A 25,922-nucleotide genomic window follows, 5' to 3' on the forward strand; every position below is an offset into this window, starting at 1 on the left:
AAACACTGGTAGTTCCTGAATATCCTCCTAGTAGCAAGGACTTTAAAGAACTAATTTTCTAGGCTAAAGTAATTTGAAGGCTATTTCAAGCAAAAGAAAAGAATCAATATGAACTTGAAACAAAACGAAAACAAATTTAAAAGATGCGCTTTTTGTTACAGAAAACACCACGAGATATTTGTTCTAAAAAATTGGCAAGACAACTTAAGCTTTTGCCCCAGAAATTAAAGTTTGCATATTTTGGCAGTGTCATATTTTTATCAAAGATAGAAATTATTTTAAATCAAGTAACAGCAAACGAAACTCCACTAGACCACCTGAGAAAATATCTTTTCCTTAAATCTGTCTTCTTGGAAGTTCTTCCAGATTGCCTCAAATCCACATGGTATTCTCAGAATCGAATATCTGGTAAATTTTTACTAATGTGAACATTGAAAAGAAAAAAGGCAGTCTGAAAACACACAAAACCTCTTCAGAACCAGACTGTTATCAGAAATCGGGAACAATGATCTGCCCAAGAAAAAGACATAAACAGAGAAAGCACTACGGAAACTAAGTTTCAAGAAGTGCACACAGAGATTACATTGATTTTATGTCCTGAAATACTCAGGTCCTTAAATTTGGGCAAGTCAATATTAAATCACTACAATGCAAGTTTTTATTCAATTCTGTCTGCAGGTAAAAAGAATCATCTGTACTTTTAACTCAACAGGAAGAATATGCTAATATGTGCTTTAAGTGTTTTAGTAACATGGCATCTGCTAAGCCAGACACTGCTAAAGTTAACCTCATATTTTTTCAATCAACAAACAAGGGGCTAATTTTCTTTTTAAAATTTGGGGTTTTTTAGAATAAAAACTTATAATCACAGTTTCATACTGTTCTGAACACAAAGGCTATTATGAAAATATCTGACCTTGTTTTTAGATCAGAGAAAGGCAGGATAATTTTATTCACACGCACATACACACACATTTTATATATGTATATATATAATACACAAAAATTAACAAACATTTGAATTTGCAATAATGTATATGTTGCCCCTAACAGCAAAGAACGTTCACTGAACAGCAACCTGGTTCATGTAACCAAATATCATTTAGCAATAAAACAGTAATTGATAAAACATTTCAATGCAGCAGGAAACATGCAACTTACTACTGCTGGTGAAGGTACATGAATACTTCCTACAGACCGAGGGCGAACGTGATTTACTAAATGGCAGAGAACGACACCATCCATCAGAGCTGACCCCAGGTCTTCAGGCAAACAAATCTTTAGTCTGGTTTCTATGTTCTGCAAATGAAGAAGGCATGTACACTTTGATATAGAAATGGATCAAGGGGAAAAAAAGGGAACATATATCTTCATCTCCTGTGCTGTAGACACATAGTCACTTTTGGAGTTTTGATTTACCAAGAAACACAATTCCTGTATAGAAAATGTATAAAAACACATTTGCATGCAATTAGATATGTGACTGCACTACATGTGGCTCCTTTCTTTAACCATTCCCCCATTACCACTCTATTTATCAATCTTGAATTTCTTTTTCACCAGCACATTGAACCGGAACGACATTGTGCTAATGACTGCACAAGCAGAGAGTAAAAAGTGATCTTTCTCTAGTAGCCTAAAAATTACTTAGGAAGCATAAGAGTGATCAGAAGAACAGGTAAGGCAAGGTAAAACATTCAGAGGTAAAAGAGAATTTTTGGATATCTGTTAAGTAAAATGGAAGACTCAATGAAAAGAATTTGATATTGGAAAATAAAGTATTTTTGAAAATATTTGAGAATTAAAAAAAAAAAAAAGCCCAACAATCCACAATAAGAATGTTATATATAATGAGTTTCCTGAATTGTGTTCCAATCTTGAAAACATTCTAACTCTATACTTAGAGATAATTACTTCCATTATCTTTAAATAGCTATTTCTTATTCCTAGTTGAACCTCTTTAATATCATTACTCTCTATTAACACATTACCTCAACCTATACTGGTTGAATATGAATATCTATGAATAGATAATTCTTTTTAGAATCAAAGGAGAAAGTAGGTTGGAAGGGATTTCTAAGTGTTCCCTGGTCTAACAAATTTGTAGTGACACCAGACCCTCGGCTAGTTAAGTTTTGGATATCTCCTTATAGCTACTTGAAATTTCTTTTTCTGCAATTTGTACAACTGTCTCTCATTGTTTCACTGTTCCTCTTTGAAAAGCTGGGCTTTATTTTCTCTTTTACTACCCTTCAGGCAGCTGGGGACAGTCATATGATCTTCTCAGCACTTTAAGCAAGAAATCCAAGTTAAAGAAATTCAGCTCTTTGGTTTTCCCTTACACTTCCTTTGTTTGGGTGGCCTCACCAAGAAATAGCCTCCCCTGAATGCACTCTGGGGTTTCACTATATTTTCCCAGTTTTTCTAACCACATTACCCAAGTATTCACATGTAGGTTTCAAGTGCCAAAAAGAAGAGTTCATCATGTTCACTAATATAATGTTTGTTTCCACCTTGGTTTAATTCATAAATTAGAAAACATTTTCGCTATATAAGTTCATAAAAGAATACACTTTGAGACTTTTTCAAAACTGTTACAAACGGATTTATATAAATTGATGAACTAAAAACTTCTTCCTTAAAACACTGATTTGTCTATTGTGAGACTATTCAGCATAGATCAGGCTCCACTTTTTTATGAGCACCTACAATTCCATTTCAATGCCATTTTGTGCTGGAGTTCAGGGTTTAAGACTAGATTTAAATAAAACCGAAGACTCAAAGCAGTTTCTTTCAATTTTGTCACCACTGAAGAATTGCTTTCTTTTTCAAAAATCATCCACACTACAACATCAGACAATTTCTTCCATTTAGCATGTCAAAAGTACTCTATGTTTACCTTTCGAGTGACAAAAATCAACCAGTATTTCTTGCTAGACTGTACTGCTCAATTGTAAATCACTCTGAAGTGATCATGAATCAAATGGACAAAATCATATGGAAGAAAACTAAGTATGTCTCTGAAGTAAAATATTTTATGAGATGGAACAATTTTTGCAAAAACAGACTCATTCTACAGAAATGGGAGGAATGGATGAAAGAAACAGCAATGTTCTCACAATATGTGTCTTGTGTGAAGTGGTTGAGCTAAAGGTAAATGTGCATTTAGATTTCTAAATAAGGAGCCTGAGTAATGTACCAGTTGTTCCTTCTTGTTTAGAGCACAACTTGGTTAAGGCTACAAGTTCTGTGTAATCTCTCTAAATGCTAATTTACCATGAAACAATTAAAAAGCAAAATATACTAATGGGTATATCTACTGAATAAAGTATAAACTTACCGACTTATATGTTCTCCTTGACTTGTAATCAAACATCTAACAAGAAACAAAATAACTTCTATTCCATACACAACGTTTCAGGGCAAGGGCAAAGAAGGACAGTGCATGGAGCTGAAGGTCAATAATACATTAAACCAATACTACTGGTAATATCTAATATGAATACTGTGTAGAGAGGTCCTTATTACATGTCCATAATCATGCCTTATATGGTGAACAACCTTGTTCTACTTTTCACTGTGAGGATTAACTGAACTAATACACAAGGCAGGAACACTGAGGACATTATTTATGATTATTTTTAGGAACAATTACTTGGGGACTTGTTACATATTTGTGGTAACGTTTAAAATAAATGTAAAAAGCTGCACTGATGCTGCTGAATAGACTAGGCTCAGAATAACTACACCCTACTGCAGTTTATTACTGCTACTTCCACTTTCTTCTCCATTACCAATAAGTCTGTCTCATCTAATTCCTGCATTTCGTCCTTCTGGTATCATTCAAGTTTAGAATTCATAATATACTACACTGCATCAACTACATTAAATCTTCAACAAGATCTTTTCTGTTAGAAAAAATGAGCAAGACAAAGTAAGATTAATTCATACTTAAAGCAGGTGAGGGCCTGAGGTAAGACAATGAAAATATAAAAGTCTGCATAGTTCTACATTAAAATCCTGCCCTTTAAACAGTATTTGGTAAAGAGAAAAAAAATGAACCCTCCTGCTTTAAAATTAAATAATAGAAGACATGTTATTTAAAATAACTTCATAATTTTGCAATTAGCCATTCCATGAAGCTAATGAGATAAGAACAAATAACCTTGTAATCCAGTTGTGATATCAAAATCACCTACAGTTTCAGGATTTGCACTACATTTAGGAGTGCAATTATACCATCTATTCTGTTGCTGATGAAACATAACTGGAAACCTTGACAGGTTCAGGGTCATGACATTCCTTGTGGCAAAGGCTGTCATCTTTTTTTTTTTTATGCATAAATAGGTGTCACACAAACAACTGCTACCAAAGTATCAGCTGTGTAAGACAGACTCTGTGCAACCAATGCAGCCAGTTTTGCATTAGGTTCTAGCTTCTATATTCAAAACAATGTATCAGGAAACCACCTTCTGTATTCAAATCGTCAATTGATGGAAAATTCATTTAATTTTTAAGAAAGCTGTTGCAAGCATTAGTTATCTGCTTTCAGCTTTAACTAACAGATTTCATGTCTTTTACTTGTAAAACTGAAGATTTCTCCAGCTGTTTGGAAATAGTTTCTAGACCTCTCTCTTAAGTGATCACTTCATCTTTTCTGATTAAATAAATGGTTAATTCTACCAGTGCAAGGTATGCTGTTTAACTGTATGTCATTTTTACAAAACCTTTCCTGAAGTACAGACATCTGATTGTGATAAAGCACTTCAGGAACAGTCTCACCAGTGTAATTTGCAGAAGTAATATTACCTCATTTAACCTTTCGTACATTCTCCTACTCAGGCAACTTTCCAAAAAGAAACCTTAAAAAAGACATTCCATCAGCATAAATTAATTCTACCAATACCCACATACCTCACGTAGCTGTTCCACAAGCTCTCTCTCTTCTCTCATCTGCTCCATTTTCCTTCGAATTGTAAATTGTGGGTCTATTGATTCCAAATTTCTCTGTGGTCTTAAGAACACTACAATTTTTAGAAACAGAGATTTTAGTTTAAGAACGAATACTCTGATTTATTTATTTCTAAATGAAGCAAAATCCATAGGCGCTACCTCCAGCAAAAACTGTTAGAAAATTTGTTTGTCCTCAGGAGGACAGTAAAATCTGATCTCGGATTACAATCATGAATGGTATTTTTTGGATATTGCTCTGGACAGCTTCCCACACCATCAATGGAGTGGAAAATTTCTGAACCAAATCTTAATGGGCAAGTTTTATCATATGATTAAGCATCAGCACTGTCCCTTAGAGAGTCTGATCTGTACAAAACTCTCTATCTTAACATGGCAGGAAACACTTCCTATTCTTTTAAGTAGAACTCTCTCCTACAAGATGCTGAATTGTGTAACAAGCTGTGACAAGCTTCCTACACAGAACAAAATGCTTACTAGATAAGGTTATGCTAAAAAAACCCACAACAAACCAATAAAAAACCCCACCACTCAGCAAACAAAGATTAATGTAGGCAGACTTAGCCATTCAGTAATTCTGCCTACATTAAAACGCTGTATAGCAAATGCAACAGTGCACAAAGTCTTTGCAGTACTGCTTCCCACCAATCCTGTCAACTTTATCGCTTTGCCCACATATAGTTCCTTGAAATAATTACATGACATTTCCACACATATGCATCTCTACACTTCCATTTTTGTGGTCAATGACTGTTTTGAGCTGTTTGGAAGAACAAGATGTACGGTCAAAATGCAACCATCATCTGCTTGCCACTTTGCCATTTTGCTTCAGAAAATGCAACTGTCCCATGTTTGCCATTCAAATTATAGGCTAACTAGATTATTATGGAAAAAATAATACTGCTCGAAAGAAAGAACTGTTTTGTATCACTATTTTCACACCTCTCTCCTGAATGCAACATGAAACCCCGAGTACCAATTAATGGTGTGGAAAGCACAAAGCCTAGAAACCTCTGGTTTTATATACAGCTACTGCACAGTCTCAATTTTGTTAATTTAATGCCATTATTGGATTTCTAGGACAATTTCTAGGTCCATAAGTAATGGGACAGAAGAAAGGAGCCTTTTGTTTCCTAAAAGGCACATCAATTGGAAGTGTAAGAACTGCTAATAGCACCTACTAGAGGAGTGAAAAAAGATTATTTACTCTTAACTGTAGGAAAGGTAAACATGGGTGCAATCACAATCATAGTTTAAACTTTTCTCAGGCAATTGAAATTTGCTACATCTGTTAAATCAGTAATTTCTGGAATGCCATATTAAAGGCTATTTGTTAAACCAAGCTCCTTTTAAATAAACACCTAAATATTACATTTTATCTTAGTAAACTATTCTTTTTGATGTCACCAGAAATCCCACTGGCAGGACTGAGAACTACAGATAGTGACTGCAGCTCAGTTCCCTTCTCCAAGTGGACTAAACGTCTTCATCAGTGTCACCATTCAGAAGGATCTGCACGCAGGTGCACACATCATAAATAAAGACTTTCATTGAGCTGACCTCCCACTCTTAGCACAAGAGTAGCAGAGTCACGCCTTCAGATGCAAGAGGTCCACACTTGTTCTGATGTTTAATCTTCGCCCGTGTAGACAGCAAACTGCACGCTTGGAATTGAATTCTATATCCAAAGTACAGTGTACCAACAGATCTGTGCTTCCTAACATTTTGTAGAGAGGCTACATATAACTGTGACTGCACATACCCAAACATACAAAGGCTGTTAAAAGACTTACATATGGTGAAAAATATATAAAATGTTATTTAATAAAGTATACAGTTTAGTATGGCCACAATAACAACAAAAAAAAATCAAATCCCAAGTTTTCAAAGTGCAGAAACTATTCCAAGTGCAGCCTTCTATTAAACTCCAGGATTGTACTGTGTTAAAGTTTCTGTATAAGCAACTCTGTAATAATTTATTGGAGACTGCTCCTAAATTTTTAAGAGGTCAAATAAAAATCTCCTATCACATTTATTAAAAACTGTAGTTGCAATTTCTAAGATTTTCTAGTTCACTGTACAACTCTAATAATTTGAGCTTTGCTGGCTCTGATGGATGAAAAACATCTAGATAAAATCATGTTTGCAGAGTAATAACATGTTTAAATGGTATTTAAAAGCCACTGTAGCTTTATCATCAGTAGCAACATTTCAAATGATTCTCTACAAAAGCATTAGTTCAGAATTATGTTCTATTTTCACAGAATCAGAATATTATTATGGTCTTCATTCAGTTTGGCCACAGCTATCCTTGCTTAAGCCTTTGCAAAGTCAGTATGAATGTTCCAAGATGCACTTCCTTCCAATTTCAGACTACAACTGCCTGTTACCAGAAACTATCAGCATTACTTTGTCATTTCCATTCTTGAATGAGACATACATTCATCCACAAGGAAAAAAGCAGGTTAATCCCAGGCAGTGAGAAGCCACAATTAGAAGTTTCTCAATAAAATAAGCTTAATTAATTAAACCCCAAAACTTAAAAAAACCCACACTCGAAAGCATTAGCTGTAAAGGTTTCCATTATACACTGAATTTAAAGAAAAATGTTCTAATACAGGAAGTTTTGGCAGTCCTGAGTGTTGCTTGCTTCTCAGCACTACACACATTTTCCAGCAAGGGGAGCCCATACCTCACACACACACCTGAATGTCTACTTTTTACTCTTTTGAAGAGTGAGTTTCTGCTTTTTGAACTCATGACCAACCCATGTTATTCTGTAGTGCTTGTTCCAATAATTTTTTTAAGAAGTATTTTGTACAAGTTTCAACAAGTTAGATGTGTAATAGTTAATAACACAATACATTTTCAACATACCACAGGCAAGGACAAGGTTCCTTGTGAAAATTTTAATTTCTGTACTGAGTTCCTATGCACATAGGTGCACTATTAATTGCACATAAAGGAATTTAGTGTCCTGAGTACTTAGCCTGACAACATTATCCTTCAGGTAAACCACAAAATGATTTAACCTGACTCTAAAACTAAGTGACAAAAAGAAGGCTGGACTAATGACCTGCAGAGATGAAGTGAGGTCAAAAGTTTATAGCTATATTTCTCTTTGATTGATTTATTCGCTCTAAATTTAAATAACAGAAAGGCAATAACCCCAATTAAAAAAACATGTAGTTGTAAAAGCCATTTTCTGTTGTAACTTCCCAAGGTAATAAACACTAATATTTGCATTTGGCTTAAGATGTGAATGACAGGAGGTATCTATCCGTTCCAAATGCACAAGCTAGTCTGTGTTACTCCTTTCATTTAGAAGAGTAAACCAGCAACAAATGTAGATTAACAGAGATCAAGTGCTGCACTAATAGAACCACCTCAAGGTTTCTCTGTTAGAATATTCATCAGCAAAATGTCAAGTTAGTGTCGTATCATCATACTAATTTAAGTTTTTCAACTTCCCAGTATCAATTCTTATATTCCACACTTATTTCCTTTATGGAGCTGATTCCTTACACACGCTGTCTTTTATGGTTTTGTAATCAAGAACGCTGTGACAAATAGCAAATATTGTCAACTAATGAACTGAACTAAGAACTAAACACCTGCTGTGAAGGGGCTTCAGTCCTTAAAGCACTTAAAGTCTGGGGTGGTACAAGTGTGACTTCCAGAGTGGCATCTGAATGGTCAGACAGGAAAGTTTCCTTAACAGTAAACTAAATGTTGGCATTTATCATTCAATATTTGTGGTCTTGATTTCAATCTGAAACTTCTGACAGTTTCACTACCTTCTAAACACTCTTCTAATTTAGGGTACCTGGAAAAAACAGTCATATTTAAAAAAAAAACCAAAAACCAAAACAAACCCAAAACATCTGCCTATCGAATATTTACAATGGGTTTAATTGTCTAGGTTCTATTTCTTTCATCTGACATTTAACTATTGATGCAGTATAAGATCCTGATAGCCCAAACATGGTCCATTTTGCAAATTAGTGCAATGACTATATGTACCATGGCAATAAGATTCTGGAGAAAAAGAAAACAAAAGCAGCAGCAACAAAAATCCTCTAATGTACCTGATTTTCACTATGAACAGAAGTTTGACAGTGTACTAACAGTTTCTTTTGGACAGAAATCACTAATTTTGCTTAGTTGATTTTTTTCAGCTTTGTTTCTTTAGATATTCTTCTTCTAGTTAAGTTAGTTATGCACCTGCATCAATAAATGCAGATGGGAGTAGGATATTTTAATAGTCAGTATCTACAAAAAAAATTTAAAAGAAGGGTAGTAAAATTAACTGCTGTTTGAGTACAACTTTTATAAACTCTTGAAAGTAATGCAAGCAAATAAACCTACACTAAAAATAGTTCTTGGAGTGTATGTGAAAAGTTGTTTTGCCAGACTTGAAAACAGTGACACTCTTCACTCATTTACTTTCAACACTACATATTCTACAGCAAATTAACATGCATCCTCTGAGGTATTTAGTCTTATAGACATTCCCTGAAGAGTAGTGTCTTTCATCCTTAGCCACATGGGTCATTTGCCATATATTCATGTTTCTGAAAACACAAAATTAAGTAAATTATGTATAGAACACCTACCATTGTCACTGTCTCCTTCAGATGGGATACTGTAGCTAAAGTTGTCCCATGTTTGTGCCTGTGTAAGTGTGTTGAAGGAGATAGGAGGAAAACTGAGGGATGGGTCTGCTGGAGGGGAGTGATAACCAGTCCAAGGTGGGTATAAGGACCGGAGGTGGGATAAAAGTGGGCAGCAGCATTTCATATATGGCATTAGGATTATATGGTAATGACAAAGATGTAATTCAAAGGTGATTAATACAAAATGCATAAATTTTGAGAAAAGAATGAAAGATGGTGCAGGATAAAAAGAATGAAGAGTTAAATGTTAGTATTTGCAAATCATACATTATAGGTGCAGTTAAGCCTGTTAAGCTTAGCAAGATCATCGTAACCACAGCACTTCATACAACTTGTTTACAAACAAGTTTTAAGAAAGAGTACCCATAGATTTTACATAATAGCCTCATAAAAGCCTTGACTCTGAATCAGAATTTATTGCTCTGAGTAAAGTCAACACCGGTAACAGAACACAGATTTATGGCAAATGACAAACAGTCTTCAATTATGCTGGCAATCAGGATTCTCACTGTTTTCCAAAGTACACAGATAATACAGTTAGAGAAGAAAACAAATGGAAAGAATAAATATCCAGATATTAGAAAAACAGTAACTAGCACTCAAATGAGGGAAAATACTGTCAAGTTTTAATGACTTTTATGTGTTCCAACAAACTTGAAATACAAGCATGTCCACCACAGATACTAATATTGTGCTTCAAATCCTCTACAAGCTCCCAAAGCTGAAGACACTAGATTCACAAGTAAGAATATGCTACATAAACAGTTGCAAGGGAACAACTTCTCACTTCAGAATACAAACTGCTTTATGATTTTGAGGTTTGTCAGTGCTTGTTTCAATCTCTGACAGTACAAATTTGTTTGTCTGTGTTGCTGCCACCTTGCTCAGCAGAAAGTAAGAAAAACAGTGACCTAAAAATGGCACAGAACAAAAGCAAAAAATAATCTTGATTGCAACATGTATTAGTATCCGTTCAGACTGGAAGGTCTGGCATATTAAAGATACTGTGGCAAGACCTTGGCAACTCTCAATTTCAATCATTCTGAACATTTTAATCAATTGATGAATGAAGGAGGGAGATTTCAAATTTATTAGCTATTTCAAATGTTTCCTTTTCAAGGACCAAAAGCACTTCCCAAGAGCAAACTATGGTTCTAAGAAAACTGGTAATTATTGTTTCTTTTCAATAATATTTTTTAAGGTTTTCAAAATTAATGTGAATTTGAAAAGTCCACACCCTATGAAAGTATTTAAAATACGGGAGGAAATAACTTGAAAAATTAAAAAAAGGTTCTCTCTTTTACATTCTATGTAAACATCTGACCCTTGAAAAAGAATCTGTCAAGAAATCTAAACACATTCATTACCTTTCAAAACTTTTTCTTTGGGTACTTAGGGTTCTTTCTGTCAGCCATCAGATATGAATTTTCCCAATGTTTTGCCTAGTTTTAAAATGAAAAATAAAAGGACCTTCAGTCCTGAACACATATCAGTATGTACTAACACAGAAGTTTAAGCCACTGTGGTTTATCCTCTGGACGCAATTCTAGTTGTGTGTGTACTTCAAAAAAACTGGAATCCTTACCAGACATAGAACAGTTTACTTTCATCTTTCCAAGAGACATAAATCATTAGGAAATGATGAGGATGGGGGAAAGTCACGTAGAAATTTAAATTCATTTAAAATAGATGACAAACACAGTGAAAATAAACTCTCAAATTCCTGAAAAAATATGGCTGCATATATTTTCATTGAAAATTTGCCACTATTTTTTCCACAGAGCATGATGTACGCATTTTAGTTAGAATACTTCAATGTTCTTTTAATCTTGCACATGTTTTTTAAAGATTTATAGAAGCAACTAATTCAAATGTAAGCTCTAATAAAGTTAAGTACTCAAAACTCATTAAAACTATTTAACTTCATTAGAGCTTACATTTCCAGTGAGTTTTAACACTTCACCTAAGGCCATGAAGAACTTAAATGAAAAAAAGCTATTAGAATAAACTACAGACTAAGCTGAAAAACTTTCCTAGATCACAGAAATGCTGCACTTCTACACTAGTTCAGGTCTAGGGCAATAAAGCAGTATATAATTAAGAAGTGCAAATTTCGACAGTGGAATGGTTCAAACTCACAAAACTTGCACAAAGTTTTAAAGGAAACACAAAGAAACTAGAGACCTGGTAAGCTAATCAGCTTTAAAAGGAAAACCATGCCAGTATTTTCCGTCATGCACTTTTATCTGTATATTTTTTTTTAGGTATTAGCAAAAAAAATTTTAATACTATTTTTAAAGCAATTCTATGGTGGGAGCAGAACAGGAAACAATATGAAGTTTTACTATGCCTCTGTACAGCTTCATTTTGTTACATGGTTCTACATAGCTAATATACCTATATTTTTATCTGAAGTTGGATCTAAAGTTTTACTTTTGCAAGTTCCCCTATTTTACCAGGCCGTAAATTTAAGTTAACGTGACTGAAACTGTATGTGATCGGGTGACTGTTGCATCTGACATGGAAAAGAAAATAAGTTCAGATTATCAAGTTTACTGCAACCCATACTGTGACCAAAAGACTACAGTATAGTATATACTATACTGTATAATACTATAATTCTATAGTGTTGGTATACTCAAAGTTATTAAAATGTATGAACTTGAATTAGTATAGTGCAGAAAATGAGCAGGTTCTAACCAACTGACTTTGGTGTTCACTGAGGCTGTCCACAGCTGCCATATAATTGGGAAAGAACTGTAGGAGTTGTGTACACCTTGTCTTGCATGACATGACTTTAAAGTTTTGTTGTAAAGGACTGCAACACATTACAATCCTGTCTTTCTGAAAATTCTCTCAAAAAGAGTCAATAGGTTATTTTGCCCTGACCTATTACAGTCATTAAGTATAGGAAATCTTGGCACACTGATATAACCAAGATGTGGAAGCACACATTAAACTAACAAGAAAGTCATGGTCTTGCATACTCTCCAACAAAGCTGCTTCCAGTCCCTGCAGCAGATTTCACTGGTGGCTCAGAACACAGGCCACATCCCATGAAAGCAGCAACATGGCACGGGCCTGTTTGCTTTCACACATCTTCTCCTAACAGTGAAATTGCAATCTTGCCACTGGACTATGCAGTATTACTCAATGTTTCATTTTCAACAAATCCTGAAAAGACCCATTTGCTCATCATTTTTGTGTTTTCATAATTTAGATATATATGGAAATAACATCATCTCTAAATCATCAGGAAAAAAAACTGAGCCAGAGTTTAACATTCCAACAATCTAAGAAATGCAACTGAACAGATCTGTCAAACTCTGTATCATAACTACATGAGAAACTTAAGAGTATCTTCCTTCATAAAAAAGGTTGGTTCAGTACCATTTTCCTTGCCTTTTAACACTTACCCCCCCCAACACAAAAACCCCCACCAAATCTATGGGTACAATTTCATAAACATTCAAAAAGCTAAATTGATGCCATTGTTGTCAAGGTATTTTGTTATGGAAACTACAAGCTTGTAGTGGTTTAAGAGCACTTGCTTAAAAGCATTTGTGGGGAATGTGAGAAATCAGAACTACAGTCTTAGGATGCTGAAACATACTGAAAAATCTATAGTTACTCTTTAGAGGAGATGTGAGATGACTTAACAATACTGACTACCTCAGAACAGAGACTGAGTTAATCATGTTTTTAAAGGAAGTTGTTATCCAAGCTCTCAAATACATATATACGTTTGCGAGTCTTTTGTTGTTTGCTTTTTGGTTGTTTTGTTTGCTTTTAAATAAACTGCTGTTTGTCACAAAGACTGGTGGTTACCCAGATTTAGTGTATTGTAAATTCATTAAACTCGATGAAGTAAAGACCTGATCTTCCCATAATGCTTGATCTTTACACAAGCATAAATATTGAAAGACTCAATGCAGGGAACAATTTTCAGAGCAATGTATAAGTGTCTTCCAAACAATTATTCAGATACATTATTCAACAAAATCTCAACTCTATCACTACATACCAATCAAGTAAAACTTTTATTTCAATTAGTATGTAGCACAGATGATAAATATGTATATACATATAAAATACGTATCATTAGATACAAACACATTTTTTACTGTACATACATATAATTTTATAAAAAATCTAATTTATTAGTAAGGGATGAAAATTGATCCATATATAATATGCCAAATACATACTTCTTACAAATTCAATCTTGATTCAAACCTATAAAACTTTAAAATGTTCTGATCTTCTGACTGTTGTACAGAAAATGTTACACTGTTGCCTTCTTAAGGGAAAAAAATAGAGACATCTAATAAAAACACAGATGTAAAGAAACCCCAAACCAGTACACACAAGTTGGTCAATTTTCTTTCCCACATTACCTGATCGTGGCTTCAGGCCAAAAGGGATTGTGGTATTTGTAGTAGGAGACATTGCTGGACTTTTATCCTTATTCTGTGTAATTCAAGAACATAAATCAAAATAAGAGTAACATCCAGAATATCTCAGCATATCTGACTATGTAAAATGCAAAAGTTTCTGCATGCTACAACTCCACCATAATCTGTTTACAATATAGCCTCAAACTTTGATTGTGCCCTATTCCTCTCCTGGAAAAGATGAGTTTCTGACAAAAGACAGCAAGATACTCCCCCTAGTTATAGATAAGCTCAATTATTTCTCAGTTTTCTCCCATGTCATCACTTAGTTCCATCAAATATACATTTTGCAGCAGAGTACATTTAGAAAAAGAAAGCAAAGACATGTTTTTTCCCTAGATACGTTTGTTTCTTTTTCAGAATTAGTTACCATTGTGCACGGTATTTTCCGTGCAACACTGAATTTCTGCATAAAAAGCAGAAAAGGAGAAATTAAGCATACACCTCAGAGCAGAATCACCCTTGACCCTAAACTAGGCTAAGAGTTGCAGCAGGAAGAGTGGAGCAGCAACATCCAGGAGAAGGTGAGGTATAATCATCATACCACTAATGGTAACACAGAAGAAGTCCTATGACCAAACTCCATAATAGGAATCCCATTTAAAAAGTGATTCCTCTGGGAGCTGGGAACTATATAAGTCCCATCACCAAGACTGGTGGCAGGTGCCTGGGTGCTCATGAATTTGCAAGATGCTCATGCACAATGCAATGTAGAAGGAGAAGCCCTATTTCTGCAAAAACAATATGAAGAGAAAAAAAATCTCTGTAAGGAGCTCCATACAGTTTCCCTTTTTTGATCTTCTGATGAGATTGGAACCGTGTAAGTAATAGATTCAATAAAATCAGGCTCCCCTCTGAAACCTAATAAAGGACATGACACAACTCTGCAAAAAGAAATTACACTGAAATTAACTGAAAGTCTTGTCAAACAAGGAAGAATTAAAACCCAAAAAAATTTAAAAAGAAAATGCGTCAGAATGGAGAAAATATTAAAAAAATAAATGTTTTATACTAAACTACATAACTCAGAAATAAGCTTATCAGAAAGTGTATTTTTATATGCTAGTAAATCCTTAAGATGACAAGAATGAACCACAGGCCAAACAAGCCCCATATCCATTTCTGATGAGTTCAGTCATATGTTCTGTGATATTCAGTTACATTTCATTTAGTATATGAACCACTCATATAAAATATATGAGAGACAAACAAATGGCACTAGCATCTTACCTCACTGTGAGAGGTTTGTCCACTTGTATTCCAAACAATTAGATCATTCTGCATGTTTGGAAAGATAAAAAAAAAAAAGAAAAAACTATTTCAGAAACTATATTACTGATACAACACAATGGGGCATTTTACTCATGATAGTCAGATACATATTAATACCCAATTCTTTTTTTCGCTGAAACCATTAATTTGCATAAGTAATAAATATTATTGCTGTTGCTAGCCAAGCAACACTTTAAAAAAACATGGAAATTATTCGCACAGATTTGTCATTCACTTTTTAGCTTCAATACTAAGGGATTATAACTGTATTTGTAAGACTTTAATGTTTGTTGGTTAAAATGCCACATACAATTTTGTTTCACATATTTTTTAATTAAACTGCCACCAAGGTTTAGTATACAAATATACATTTCTAATACAAATTTGAGGAGAGAAGTATTCCATAAGCAATTAATTTTATAATTGCAATGTAACATACCTTTTGTTACCACTTCTGCTACAGTTATATTGGAAACATGTACATCATATTAATAAATATGAAATAATATCATTAATTCAGCTTTAATCACAACTTAGCAGAAACACAGCTGGCATAAGTAAATTATAATTCAATTCAAAACAATTTCCTTAGGACAAAAGTTTTTTTAATAGATAAAAAATGTAAATAAGATAAAAGAGAGCACTTGGAACACTAGGTCCCAAGAATCACAGAGCTTTCCAAAAGCCAGCAAGATGGGAAGGAAGATTACACACCCATTTTGCTTCATAACCTTTCTTGGCCACTTTTCAAGCTTAAAAAAAATTCTTCAGCTTTAGACATCTTTCATAACATTATCTCAACCACTGTATTACCTAGAATAAACAGAAAGAAATCTTACTCATCTGATCCCAGCCAGCTCTACCTGGGGACTTGCATGCTGGAGCACTTCTGTGCTAGTCAGAATTTTGATTTTTATGCTGAATTGAATTCATTTAGTAATATAAGCAGCAACACAAGTGCTTACTGTACTGCAAAGAACATAGTATGATTAAAAACTTGGTCCTGCAGGAAGTGTTTCCATGTCACAGAATGTGCCTAGTACTTTCACCTGCATAATACAATTCATATCAGGCCCCCACAGGTGTTTAGAAAGATTTTCTTCAGTGGTGTATCCTTGTTAAACAGTTCATTAAACTACAGAGACCACACATACTTTGACACCGAATTAGCCTTATCTGTTCATCTCAACAAGCAATAAGAACTGTTCCAAATAAAATGTGGTAAACCCAACGCACAACGATACAACAAAGGAGATTAACCAACTCAATTTTTCTGACATTTTAAAGAAAAAGCAAAGACAAAATTCAGATTAACAAAGTCACAAGGTTATCGTAGGAATAGTTGATAGTAAAGATGATGACACATAAAAACATTTGAAAGGCATGAACATAAAACAAAATACAAGAGATCATATTAATGTACTACCAATATAAACAGTATGTTCTGTAATTTTGTTCTCACAATCTTCTTGCAAGAGCAGTCACAAAAATCCCTATATAGCAAGTTCTGAAGTAATAATATATGCCTCAAATATTTAAATTAGGGGTTTTTGCAGTTCTTTATTTTTGGATCATTACAACGTACAGAAATCTTAAAATATTTTTGAAACTTTAAAACTATCATCTCAACCTATAAACAGTCTGTTTGCAATATTAAACACAATAAAAATACTGCTGCTAATAAGAAGTTGGAAGCTTATATAACTACAAGAATATTTGGGGTGAGGGCAGAAGAGGAATCAGGTATTTCATTTTCTCGAAGATATAACTTTGAGGTGACATTTTTTTCCAGGGGAATGCAAACACTGCAACTACTATACTTTATATTGGGCAAAAATACTTTTATTAATTGTATTATATCAGTTCCTTCCTAAGAGCTAGGTCTTAATCAACTTTCCACTTATAGTCAAACCTTGAGATTCATGGTAAGGCAAAAAACCACCAAAAAAGCAGCAAAGCCAGACCAACCCCCCAAATGGCCCTAAACCCATTATCCCCACACATAAATTGACAGAATGAAAAGATCCATGCCAAATGTTTCCACATTTATTGCATCTAGACACCTCCATACCTGACTCAATGACCATTTTTCACTGTGTTCACAAGTTCTCACTTCAGGCTTTGCTTTCTCCATAATCAACTCCCTCCTCCTCTGAAATTCTAGTTCCTCTTCAGCATTTTCTCTCTGTAAAATAAATAACTCTTCAGACTGTGTACCACTGGAAATAGAACTATTTTTTTTTTTGTAAAACATTACCTTAAAATATTTCTTACAAATACTGTGTTGAAAAGTAAACAAAGAAGTAAGCAGATACTATATAATTACAGTTCCAGTGCTAACAGATAGATAATGAAATCTAAAACTACTTCATAAAGAATATCAGTCCACCGGTCAGCATACTAAAAAAATAATAAGCTACATATATCACTCTGTAAAAATTCAAAAATATACTTCAGATAGTGTTTGTAATTACAGGACAGTACTCTGGAAAAACACTAATTGCTATTTCACAAAATATTTTGTGGTTATTCTTAATGAATGCACTGTTTTCTTAAACCAGAAGAGGGAGATGGGGGGGTCAGATGGTAGACAAGGATGCATAACTGAACTGGCATACATGACAGTTACACACAGGAGTAGGGAAACTACAATGAAAAAGTAACTGATAAACCCAGAAAAATTTTACATATACAGATAAACCCCCCTCCCAAACAATTCTATAAATACGTTAAAGAAAAATGAGTTCTGTCCTCCAGCCTACTAGCTTTGTCCCTTCCCTACTTGATAGATTATTAATTGATGAAATTGTTGGCTCATTTCCTGTCTTTCCCTAAAAAAATATTTTGTAATAATACACTCATTAACATACCTGACCAAGGGAAGACATCTCCATCTGTATTTGACCACTATGTATGAAGATAAACAAATGGAAATATGTAATTCATTATGTAGCAACTTGAATACGATGCTTCTAACAAATGCATTATTTTTTTTCTAAAGAAGCTATATAAACACACTTTGCTGAAATTCTAAATCTGTTGCTGGTTCCATGGGATACAGATTCGCATCACTGCTCTCTGAAATATCTGTGCTAAATCTACAAGGTTTGAAATAAAAACACTGCACTGGGGTATAGCTTTTGCAACCATTCTGTTTAGTACTTAATTTCAAACAAATGGATATGTGAAATACTTTTATAGTCATGTTTTTAACCTGTTCAGCGTTATCTCTTAAGAACTTCTGAAAGTGTCTCCTGATGCTTCAGTTCAGCAAAGCCCCTTTAATGTTCTCATCTGCAAATATCACCCTCAGCAATGGCTTGTATCAAAACAGGACCTGTTTACTACCAACAACCATGCCATTATCTGTAGATTTCTGTATCTGACCTCTAGCATCCATTGTCCAAATAGAAGCCATAGACCTGGTCAGATATTCACATTTAATTTGCTCTTGCAGTGCATGAGAAAATGAAAGAAAGTAGTAAATATAGGAAAGGGAATATAGAAATATGAAGCAAACATCCAAAAATATTGTAAAAGAAGACTGAATCTGAAATCTTTTTCCTTCCCAGAACTGAAATGCTGCTTATGTGCACATAGGGTATACAGATTTGAAACTCTGCAGAACACTAAAAAAAAACAGTTACAGGACAAGCATTTTACAAGTTTAATAATCATACCCATTAGTAAAAATATTACATGATTAGCCATTTTTAAAAGTCTCATTTCGAATTTACTGTAGTCTTACTAATGAAAGCACACCTGCATGTGCATAGGAAAACAGAGTTTCTGTATTTTATTGACCTTTTTAATTTTATAAAAAACCCTAAATATGTAGGATATACTGGAACAACATTTGGAAATAAAAATCAAAATGACAAAAGGTTAACAATTGGAATTTTTTCACTGTTGCTTTTTCTTCAAACAAATCTTTTCCTTTTTTAACTACAAAACTCTTCCCACAAGGTAATAAGCCTCATACGATATGCAGAAGCAATGGTACTAGGAAGTTATAGAAACTAAAGAGATTTCCTAATTTGTACAATATTTTATTAAGCAAAAATACTTCTGATTCAAGTATTCATTATATGATTCAAGAATTCAAGTATTCTTTACATGATGCAAAATAAAGCCAGCTAACTGTGCCTCTAGAAATACTAAGAGGTGCAAGTTTCTGTCCTAAAAGCACAAAGGTCTGCTAGGTGAAAATCAGTAACAAAACAGGCATTTCAAGTAAAGAACAGTGTAGTCACGAAAGCAAATAGCTGTGGTGAACTGGTCAAGGGAGGAAAGAGAATCAAGTATACTTAAGACTGGAAGTGACAGAGAGGTTTCTAGTCTTCAGAGAAATGAAGCTGTAAACCAGCTACCTCATAGAAGTAAGAATTAAACTGAACTTATCAATTTCTGAAGGTCGTTACACAAAGAAAAGCAAGAGCAAGCATCTGGACAGAACTGCCTACACCACTATTGTCAGACTTTTTCAGTAGGGCAAGTATTTGTTTTCTTTTAAATACTTATTCCTTTGCTTAGCCACAAACTCAGAGTCATTCCACCTTGACTTCAGCCTCTTAAAACAGGCACCTAAATTATAAAATCTTGCCTTCTGTAGTCAGGGGAAGTCTAAATAGATTACTCAGCCTCTCCTCTTTCTCCTTTGGATTTCAGAAGACTAAAGAAACTCCACCACTAATTCAGGTACCTCATTTATGTGCTCCCTTGAACTGGGATGAAGATGGGCCAGAAGACCTTCTCAGTCCAACAAAATACACCAATCACGAGTAAGAGGAAAATTTATATTCTCTAAAAGAACGTGAAAATCCTGGACAAAACATCAGAATATCACAGTAGTGTACATGAGATGAATGCCTAGGGGTGTCCTCATCTCTAATTTTAGGTTTCTCTTATACTTGAAATGTGCTTATTTTACTGGAAATCTTGTCTAGATACTCAGAAAGAGTTTCCTTCTTAACTATCTTGCATACAGTGCTATGCAAACAAAGCACTTCATAACTCCAGAAAACTTTATCAATTGTCAGTTAAAAGAGTACTCTAAAGTAATTAATAAAATTTTAAAATATATTACATTAACACATCAGCTACTGTAAGCATACCTGTTGGAATCTTGTAATAAATCTACTGCTTCTCTTAGTTGTTCTATCATTGCTATATCAATAGTTTGTTCTTCTGATAAATTTAGTCTATAACAAAAAAAAAAGCATTCAAAGAAAAGGTATAACAGCAATTATCAAGGGTAGTCTGGATTTCAGTTTGTGAGCTGCATCTTCCAACTGGCATGCAAGCACTATAGAGAGAGAAAAACAGCCTCTCTGCACACCAGTATGTGCTGAATTTATGGAAAGAGTTTCTTCTGAAAAAGTTCTCCAACACTTCGCCCTTAACAAATCCCCTCAACCTAAGACATACATAAACAAACAAATTTGATGAACTAAAACTTTTAGCATTCAATAAAGTAGAATGTATTCTAAAATTGAAAATTTATTTACCAATATTTGACTCTTAACTGCACTCATCACATGTATTAACATGAACAGTATTAACATAAATACAATGAATTTTTTTTAAAGGCCAGCTTGCTTTCTTTTGCTTTTCGACATTTGTAATTCTTTTTGGGGTTTAGAAGTATTATCTCCTATTAGTTCTGCCAGTAAGGCTATTTCAGAAAGTACTTCTTTCCTTCCTTCAGTTTTCATTGCTGCATCATATAGGACTACGCTGTTCTGATAAGTGACAACTTCACAGTACACTGTCATGTTAAATTCCCTTTTCTTATGCATTCACCCCAGCAACTGATGTTCACTTGTTCTACTCTTGAATTAATATCTATGAGTTAATGATTGCTCCACGGTTAAAATTATGATAAAAGAAGACAAAAAATGGAGGGATGTTTTCCAATTAAATCGATTTTTTAAATGCACATTAAATTTAAATCTTACAAGTTCTGATAAAATATTTTGTTACCAATGCCTTTAATAAGCTAAATATCAAAATATCTAATAAAAAAGCTTGCATTCTACATAGGTAAAATACATTACAGCATTATTGGTGCATACAAATTAATTAGTTGCAATATAACATCCACTCTATTCAGCAATAATACGTAAAACATTGAGCACACACAAAGTGAAAGGCTAAGCATTTGTCATGCCTCCAAGTCTACAAAATTATTAACTGACAAGGAAATACCAGTTCTGGTCAAACTAATTAAGTGACACAGCTAATTACTTATAGATACATAAAAAATACTCACATTTCGTCTGCTTGCCATTGTATGTCCTCTTCTATTCTCAATAATTCATCACACTCCGCTGCTCTGCTCTGTAAGCAGACAAAAGCGATAATGAGAACTGAACTTTGCAATTAAGCAGGCAGATAAATTTTGCTTTCAGACTCTGCACTGACCTAATTTATGTAACAGTTTAGGTTGATTACCTGAAGCAATTCAACACTTCCACTCCACTCCTTCCTTTAGCCCCTTTTAAGATACTGATTACAAGATCTTCTATTCACTCTTCAGATTTTACTGAGGTCAACAGCCCTTACCCTCCTTTAACAGTAAAAAGAAAGTCAAGCTGCATAAGAATTCTTCATTCTATGTCCCAGACTCTGTTTGTGACTTTCTGGTACATAGAAACAATGCTTCAATTAAACACGACCCTAACTCTCCTCCTACTTTCCCTCCTACCGCAGCCAGATTTGTTTACAGAGTAAGGAAATTCCAAATACGCAAACAGTGGCAATTATGTACTTCACCCATAATTACTAACAGAATTCATAAGTGACAATTTTGATGGTCATGAAACATTTTTTTAAAAAAGAACAAATCAGAACAAAAATTGCATGCAAGACTTCGTATCAGTCAGCCAGTTATTTTGGGTTCAATGTAGGCATAAATTAGAGCTCCTACACCTATAACTATGAAGTTCTACTTATTTGAAAACCTGACCCTTTTACGCTTCCACTTGGTGCTTTGCAACTGTCCCTTTCATCTCAGACAGGCAGGAACACTGAACTAGTTCAGCTGCCAATAAAGACAGAAGCTCTCTGAATGAATGTGCTTTTGTACTTGTAAAGAATCAACAGCAAAAAAGAGAGGCTTATCCTCTCTTGTGTCATGTTTGGCACATCAGTTGCATCACCCTGTACCAATAAATGCTGTCCAACTCTGCCATATGGGACACTGAGGAGTGTACCAGCTTCTCTAACATTCTCCAGTGACGGTTAATTTGCCAGTGCCAATCCCTACTAGAATGAATAAAGCCATTCTTTTTCATTTTTCCTCACCTTATAAGAAAGAAGAATATGACTTTTCCTATAAGAAGGGCACACATCATAAGACGACAAAAATGCAGCACTTATTCTAGAAGGTGATTTGATACAATCTGTCTTGATAGATCTCTCAACTTTTACTATAATGTTTAAAAAATTTAAGAAAATGTATTTTACTACCATAACACTACTTCAAAACTTTAGCCACCACAGTTAGCACAAAGTTGTCTTGCATTTTAGCAATGTAACAAATACAAAAAATTGCTCAATTCAAAATATAAAGCAAGTAACACAAAACATACCCACCTTTTTTTCCTAAAGCCTTAAACATAGTTAGAAAATAACTCTTACATATACTAGAAAGAGCTATGGGTAAATTGATTGCCTAAACTAATTGTAATAATTTTAAACCTACCTGCTTATTTTTGCTTTCTGTATCTTTTTACAATAATGAATATCAAATGCAATCTCTTATTCACTAAAATATATGCAGTTTATATTCCTGTTTGCTCTGCACTTACAAAAGTAGTGAAAATATTTCTCCCCCACTTAAAATTGTTGCAAACTTGCCTTCATGTAACTCATAAATTCAGAAGTAAGAGTATCCGATTCATCGAACTGGTTTACTGTCTCTCTTGACTTATCATTGACAATCAAGTGAGAAGATCCTTGATGGAATTCCACTAGTAACAGCAATAAAAAAAAGACAGAAGAATGATTTCTGCTCAACATTTGTTACTCAATATAATTTAACTGTATTAAATTATAGAGCTCAAAACCAAAGTTTTAATTCAAAGCATATTAAAAACTTCAAACAGGTTAAGTAAGACCTTTGCATTGTAAAGACTGATGCCAATTCATTTCAAAGTTGTAATAAATTAATAGCCTGGGCATATACAGTTGTCTATCAGAAGCACCACAGCAGGCATTGATTGAGTCAGTTTTTAACTACACCAAGTCTGTCCTGCCAGTACTGGTACAAGAACACAGCTGGACAGCTGCTGAGATTTTTAAGACATTCAGGTGTAACAGCCAGGGACCTGCAGTTGAATGTAATTTCCGAGTCATGCTGTAATGAAGAGTCAAATGCTTACCAAAATTATTCAGAGCCTATGCCAATCTCTTGCCTACATATAGTATTTCCAGGGATATGATCCTATAACTTACCCTCTCCAGTTTGCTAATAAACACTGTAGGATATAAAACTTTTCCTATCTTTGTATTCTTTTAAATTCCAATGAATAGCTCAACTGAAGTTCATTAATCTAGTGTGTAAAGGCTGACCTCCTATTTATGTGGTTGCCATATTCAACTCACTGACTTCATCCTTCATTTATCATCAGTGTGTGCAGAACTTGGAGAAACATTGTTTTTTGGTATGTAGTATAATTTGGAAAAAATATAAGTTACTTAAAAAAATTTAGATAAAATTTCCAGAGGCAAAGCTGACTAATAAAGTTTTATATATGCACTAAGTCCAACTACAGAAATGGACTCTGATACCGTACATTTGCTAAATTACTGTACATTGATATTACTGGTTGGGAAACATGGTTTAAAACAACTTTCACTTTTTTCCCCCCAGTCAAAATCAGATCTTACTAAGTCTTGAGACATAGAGTAACAAGTTTATTGGAAATGTTATGGAAAACTACTATAAGGACTCAGATTTTTAAAAATTTTCTAAGTAGCATACTTTTTCTTTTTTCACAACTACATATACATGCTCAAAACCTTCTGGGTAGGTAGGTAGGTATGGAATCAACAACCCCCATATTTAACTTCCATGGTTTTTACATTCCAACCTTTTCTTGAGTTAGCATGGTGAGCTGAATCTTCCTTTATAATATGATCTTCTTCCATGATGTCTGACATTGGAACATTAAAGCTGACATTATCTTCATCAGATGGCTGGGAAAAAACAAGAGAAACACTAGTTCCAAACTAAATCTAGACTGAGAAAAATGTACATACTGAGAAGAGTGCTCACTAAAGAGTTGCCAGTAGAGGATACTAGAGCATATGACCAAATCCTGTTGTAGGAAGTTGTAGTCATGCTAAATACATCCTCACAGGTTTGCCAAGCAGAACAATTCATCTGTCCTCTTTTCCTATCTCCCTCACTGCTCTAGTCCTCCCCCTGCAGTGACACTGCTGCACTGTGCTGCTCTCTGTGCTTTCCTGGGCCAGCTGAAAATAGGACCTCCTTGTAGCCACCGAAGTCTGTAGAAACAGTGAGTCCTTGTTTTTGTTCCCTCCAAGACTCTTCTTCCCTGCTTTACCATGCAGCTTGTTAACTGAATGCCTTAAGGTGAGCAACATGAACTTTGTAGACCGAGGCAATATCTTTAATTGTATTAACTGATAGAGCTGAAAAAAAGAGCATAAGACTCAAGTACAATAGCTTGTCTTGGCTTAAAAGCTCATCCATTTTTTTTCAGCTATATTAGCTGGTACACTAAAACACATTACTTATATCTACAGGGCTTTTCTGTCCATGACTTTACAGACAGTGGCTGCACAGAGGCATCGATACACTAGGCTTCACTTCTGTCCAAGGCCACCAAAGCTCTGCTGCTCTGCAGGGCCAGCAGCAACCTGGTTTGAGTGGGACCTGCTCATATTCTCTCCTGAGGTGAACTAGAGCCAAACCACAGTTTGTAGAAGAGGCCAAGTCTTTATTCTTAAGTCTCCTGAGAGACAGAACTTACCACTAAGAACTGTCTCAGAACTTTGCAAATGTATTTCCCAACAAACTCACGGGTGTCACTCATTCTTTAAATCCTCTATTTCTGTAACTTGCTACTCTGCACGTACATATTCCATACATGCATTCTGTAATTATAACTGTTATAATAGATATATAGCAGTTTGTTCCATATCCCTTCAGATTATATATTTTACAGAAATATTTCCGATGTTATCAGCTCAGACCATTTTAACAAAAGATCTCCAATGGAATGGGAGAGTGTTACATACAGTCAGTTAATTCCATAGTTGCTAGCTTCTAGTAGAACTATGCCATTCTTGCTACCTTTATATGTTCATATTCCAGGTAGAAAATATTTTCTTAAAATCCTGAAGCTAAGGTTCGTGATAAAGGATGGAGCAAATCTACCTTGTTTCTAAAAACTGCAAAGATACATGTGGTTATTCCTATTTTCCCAGAATACCTCTGACTTAAAATATTTTGTAAACATAGACAACCATGAATGTTCTTCCTTATAAGTTGCATATTATTAATGCAATGAATTCACTG

At 34.3% G+C, this 25,922-nt stretch overlaps 1 protein-coding gene across 7 annotated transcripts in view; it reads right to left on the reverse strand.

The window, feature by feature from the left end:
• The window catches only part of LRCH1 (leucine rich repeats and calponin homology domain containing 1), a 118,199-nt gene that overhangs the window by 21,011 nt on the left and 71,266 nt on the right, over positions 1-25,922 (reverse strand). For 3 of the 7 annotated variants that reach the window (XR_004355718.1, XM_032681156.1, XM_032681155.1), the window contains exons 8-18: positions 24,469-24,574; positions 23,234-23,346; positions 21,645-21,712; positions 20,488-20,574; positions 18,244-18,280; positions 17,445-17,558; positions 15,332-15,379; positions 14,045-14,117; positions 9,588-9,692; positions 4,915-5,024; positions 1,162-1,299 (exon numbers count right to left, since the gene is read on the reverse strand). Coding sequence is in view for 3 of the 7 variants with exons in the window: in XM_032681156.1 (XP_032537047.1) it covers positions 1,162-1,299; positions 4,915-5,024; positions 9,588-9,692; positions 14,045-14,117; positions 15,332-15,379; positions 17,445-17,558; positions 18,244-18,280; positions 20,488-20,574; positions 21,645-21,712; positions 23,234-23,346; positions 24,469-24,574 (999 nt within the window). In the remaining 4 variants the exon portion in view is untranslated. The remainder of the gene's footprint in view (positions 1-1,161; positions 1,300-4,914; positions 5,025-9,587; positions 9,693-14,044; positions 14,118-15,331; positions 15,380-17,444; positions 17,559-18,243; positions 18,281-20,487; positions 20,575-21,644; positions 21,713-23,233; positions 23,347-24,468; positions 24,575-25,922) is intronic. The other 4 variants (XR_004355720.1, XM_032681158.1, XR_004355719.1 and 1 more) reach the window with 3 other exon arrangements.

This window comes from Chiroxiphia lanceolata, chromosome 2, assembly GCF_009829145.1.
Source record: "Chiroxiphia lanceolata isolate bChiLan1 chromosome 2, bChiLan1.pri, whole genome shotgun sequence".
In the NCBI taxonomy this organism is placed as follows: domain Eukaryota; kingdom Metazoa; phylum Chordata; class Aves; order Passeriformes; family Pipridae; genus Chiroxiphia; species Chiroxiphia lanceolata.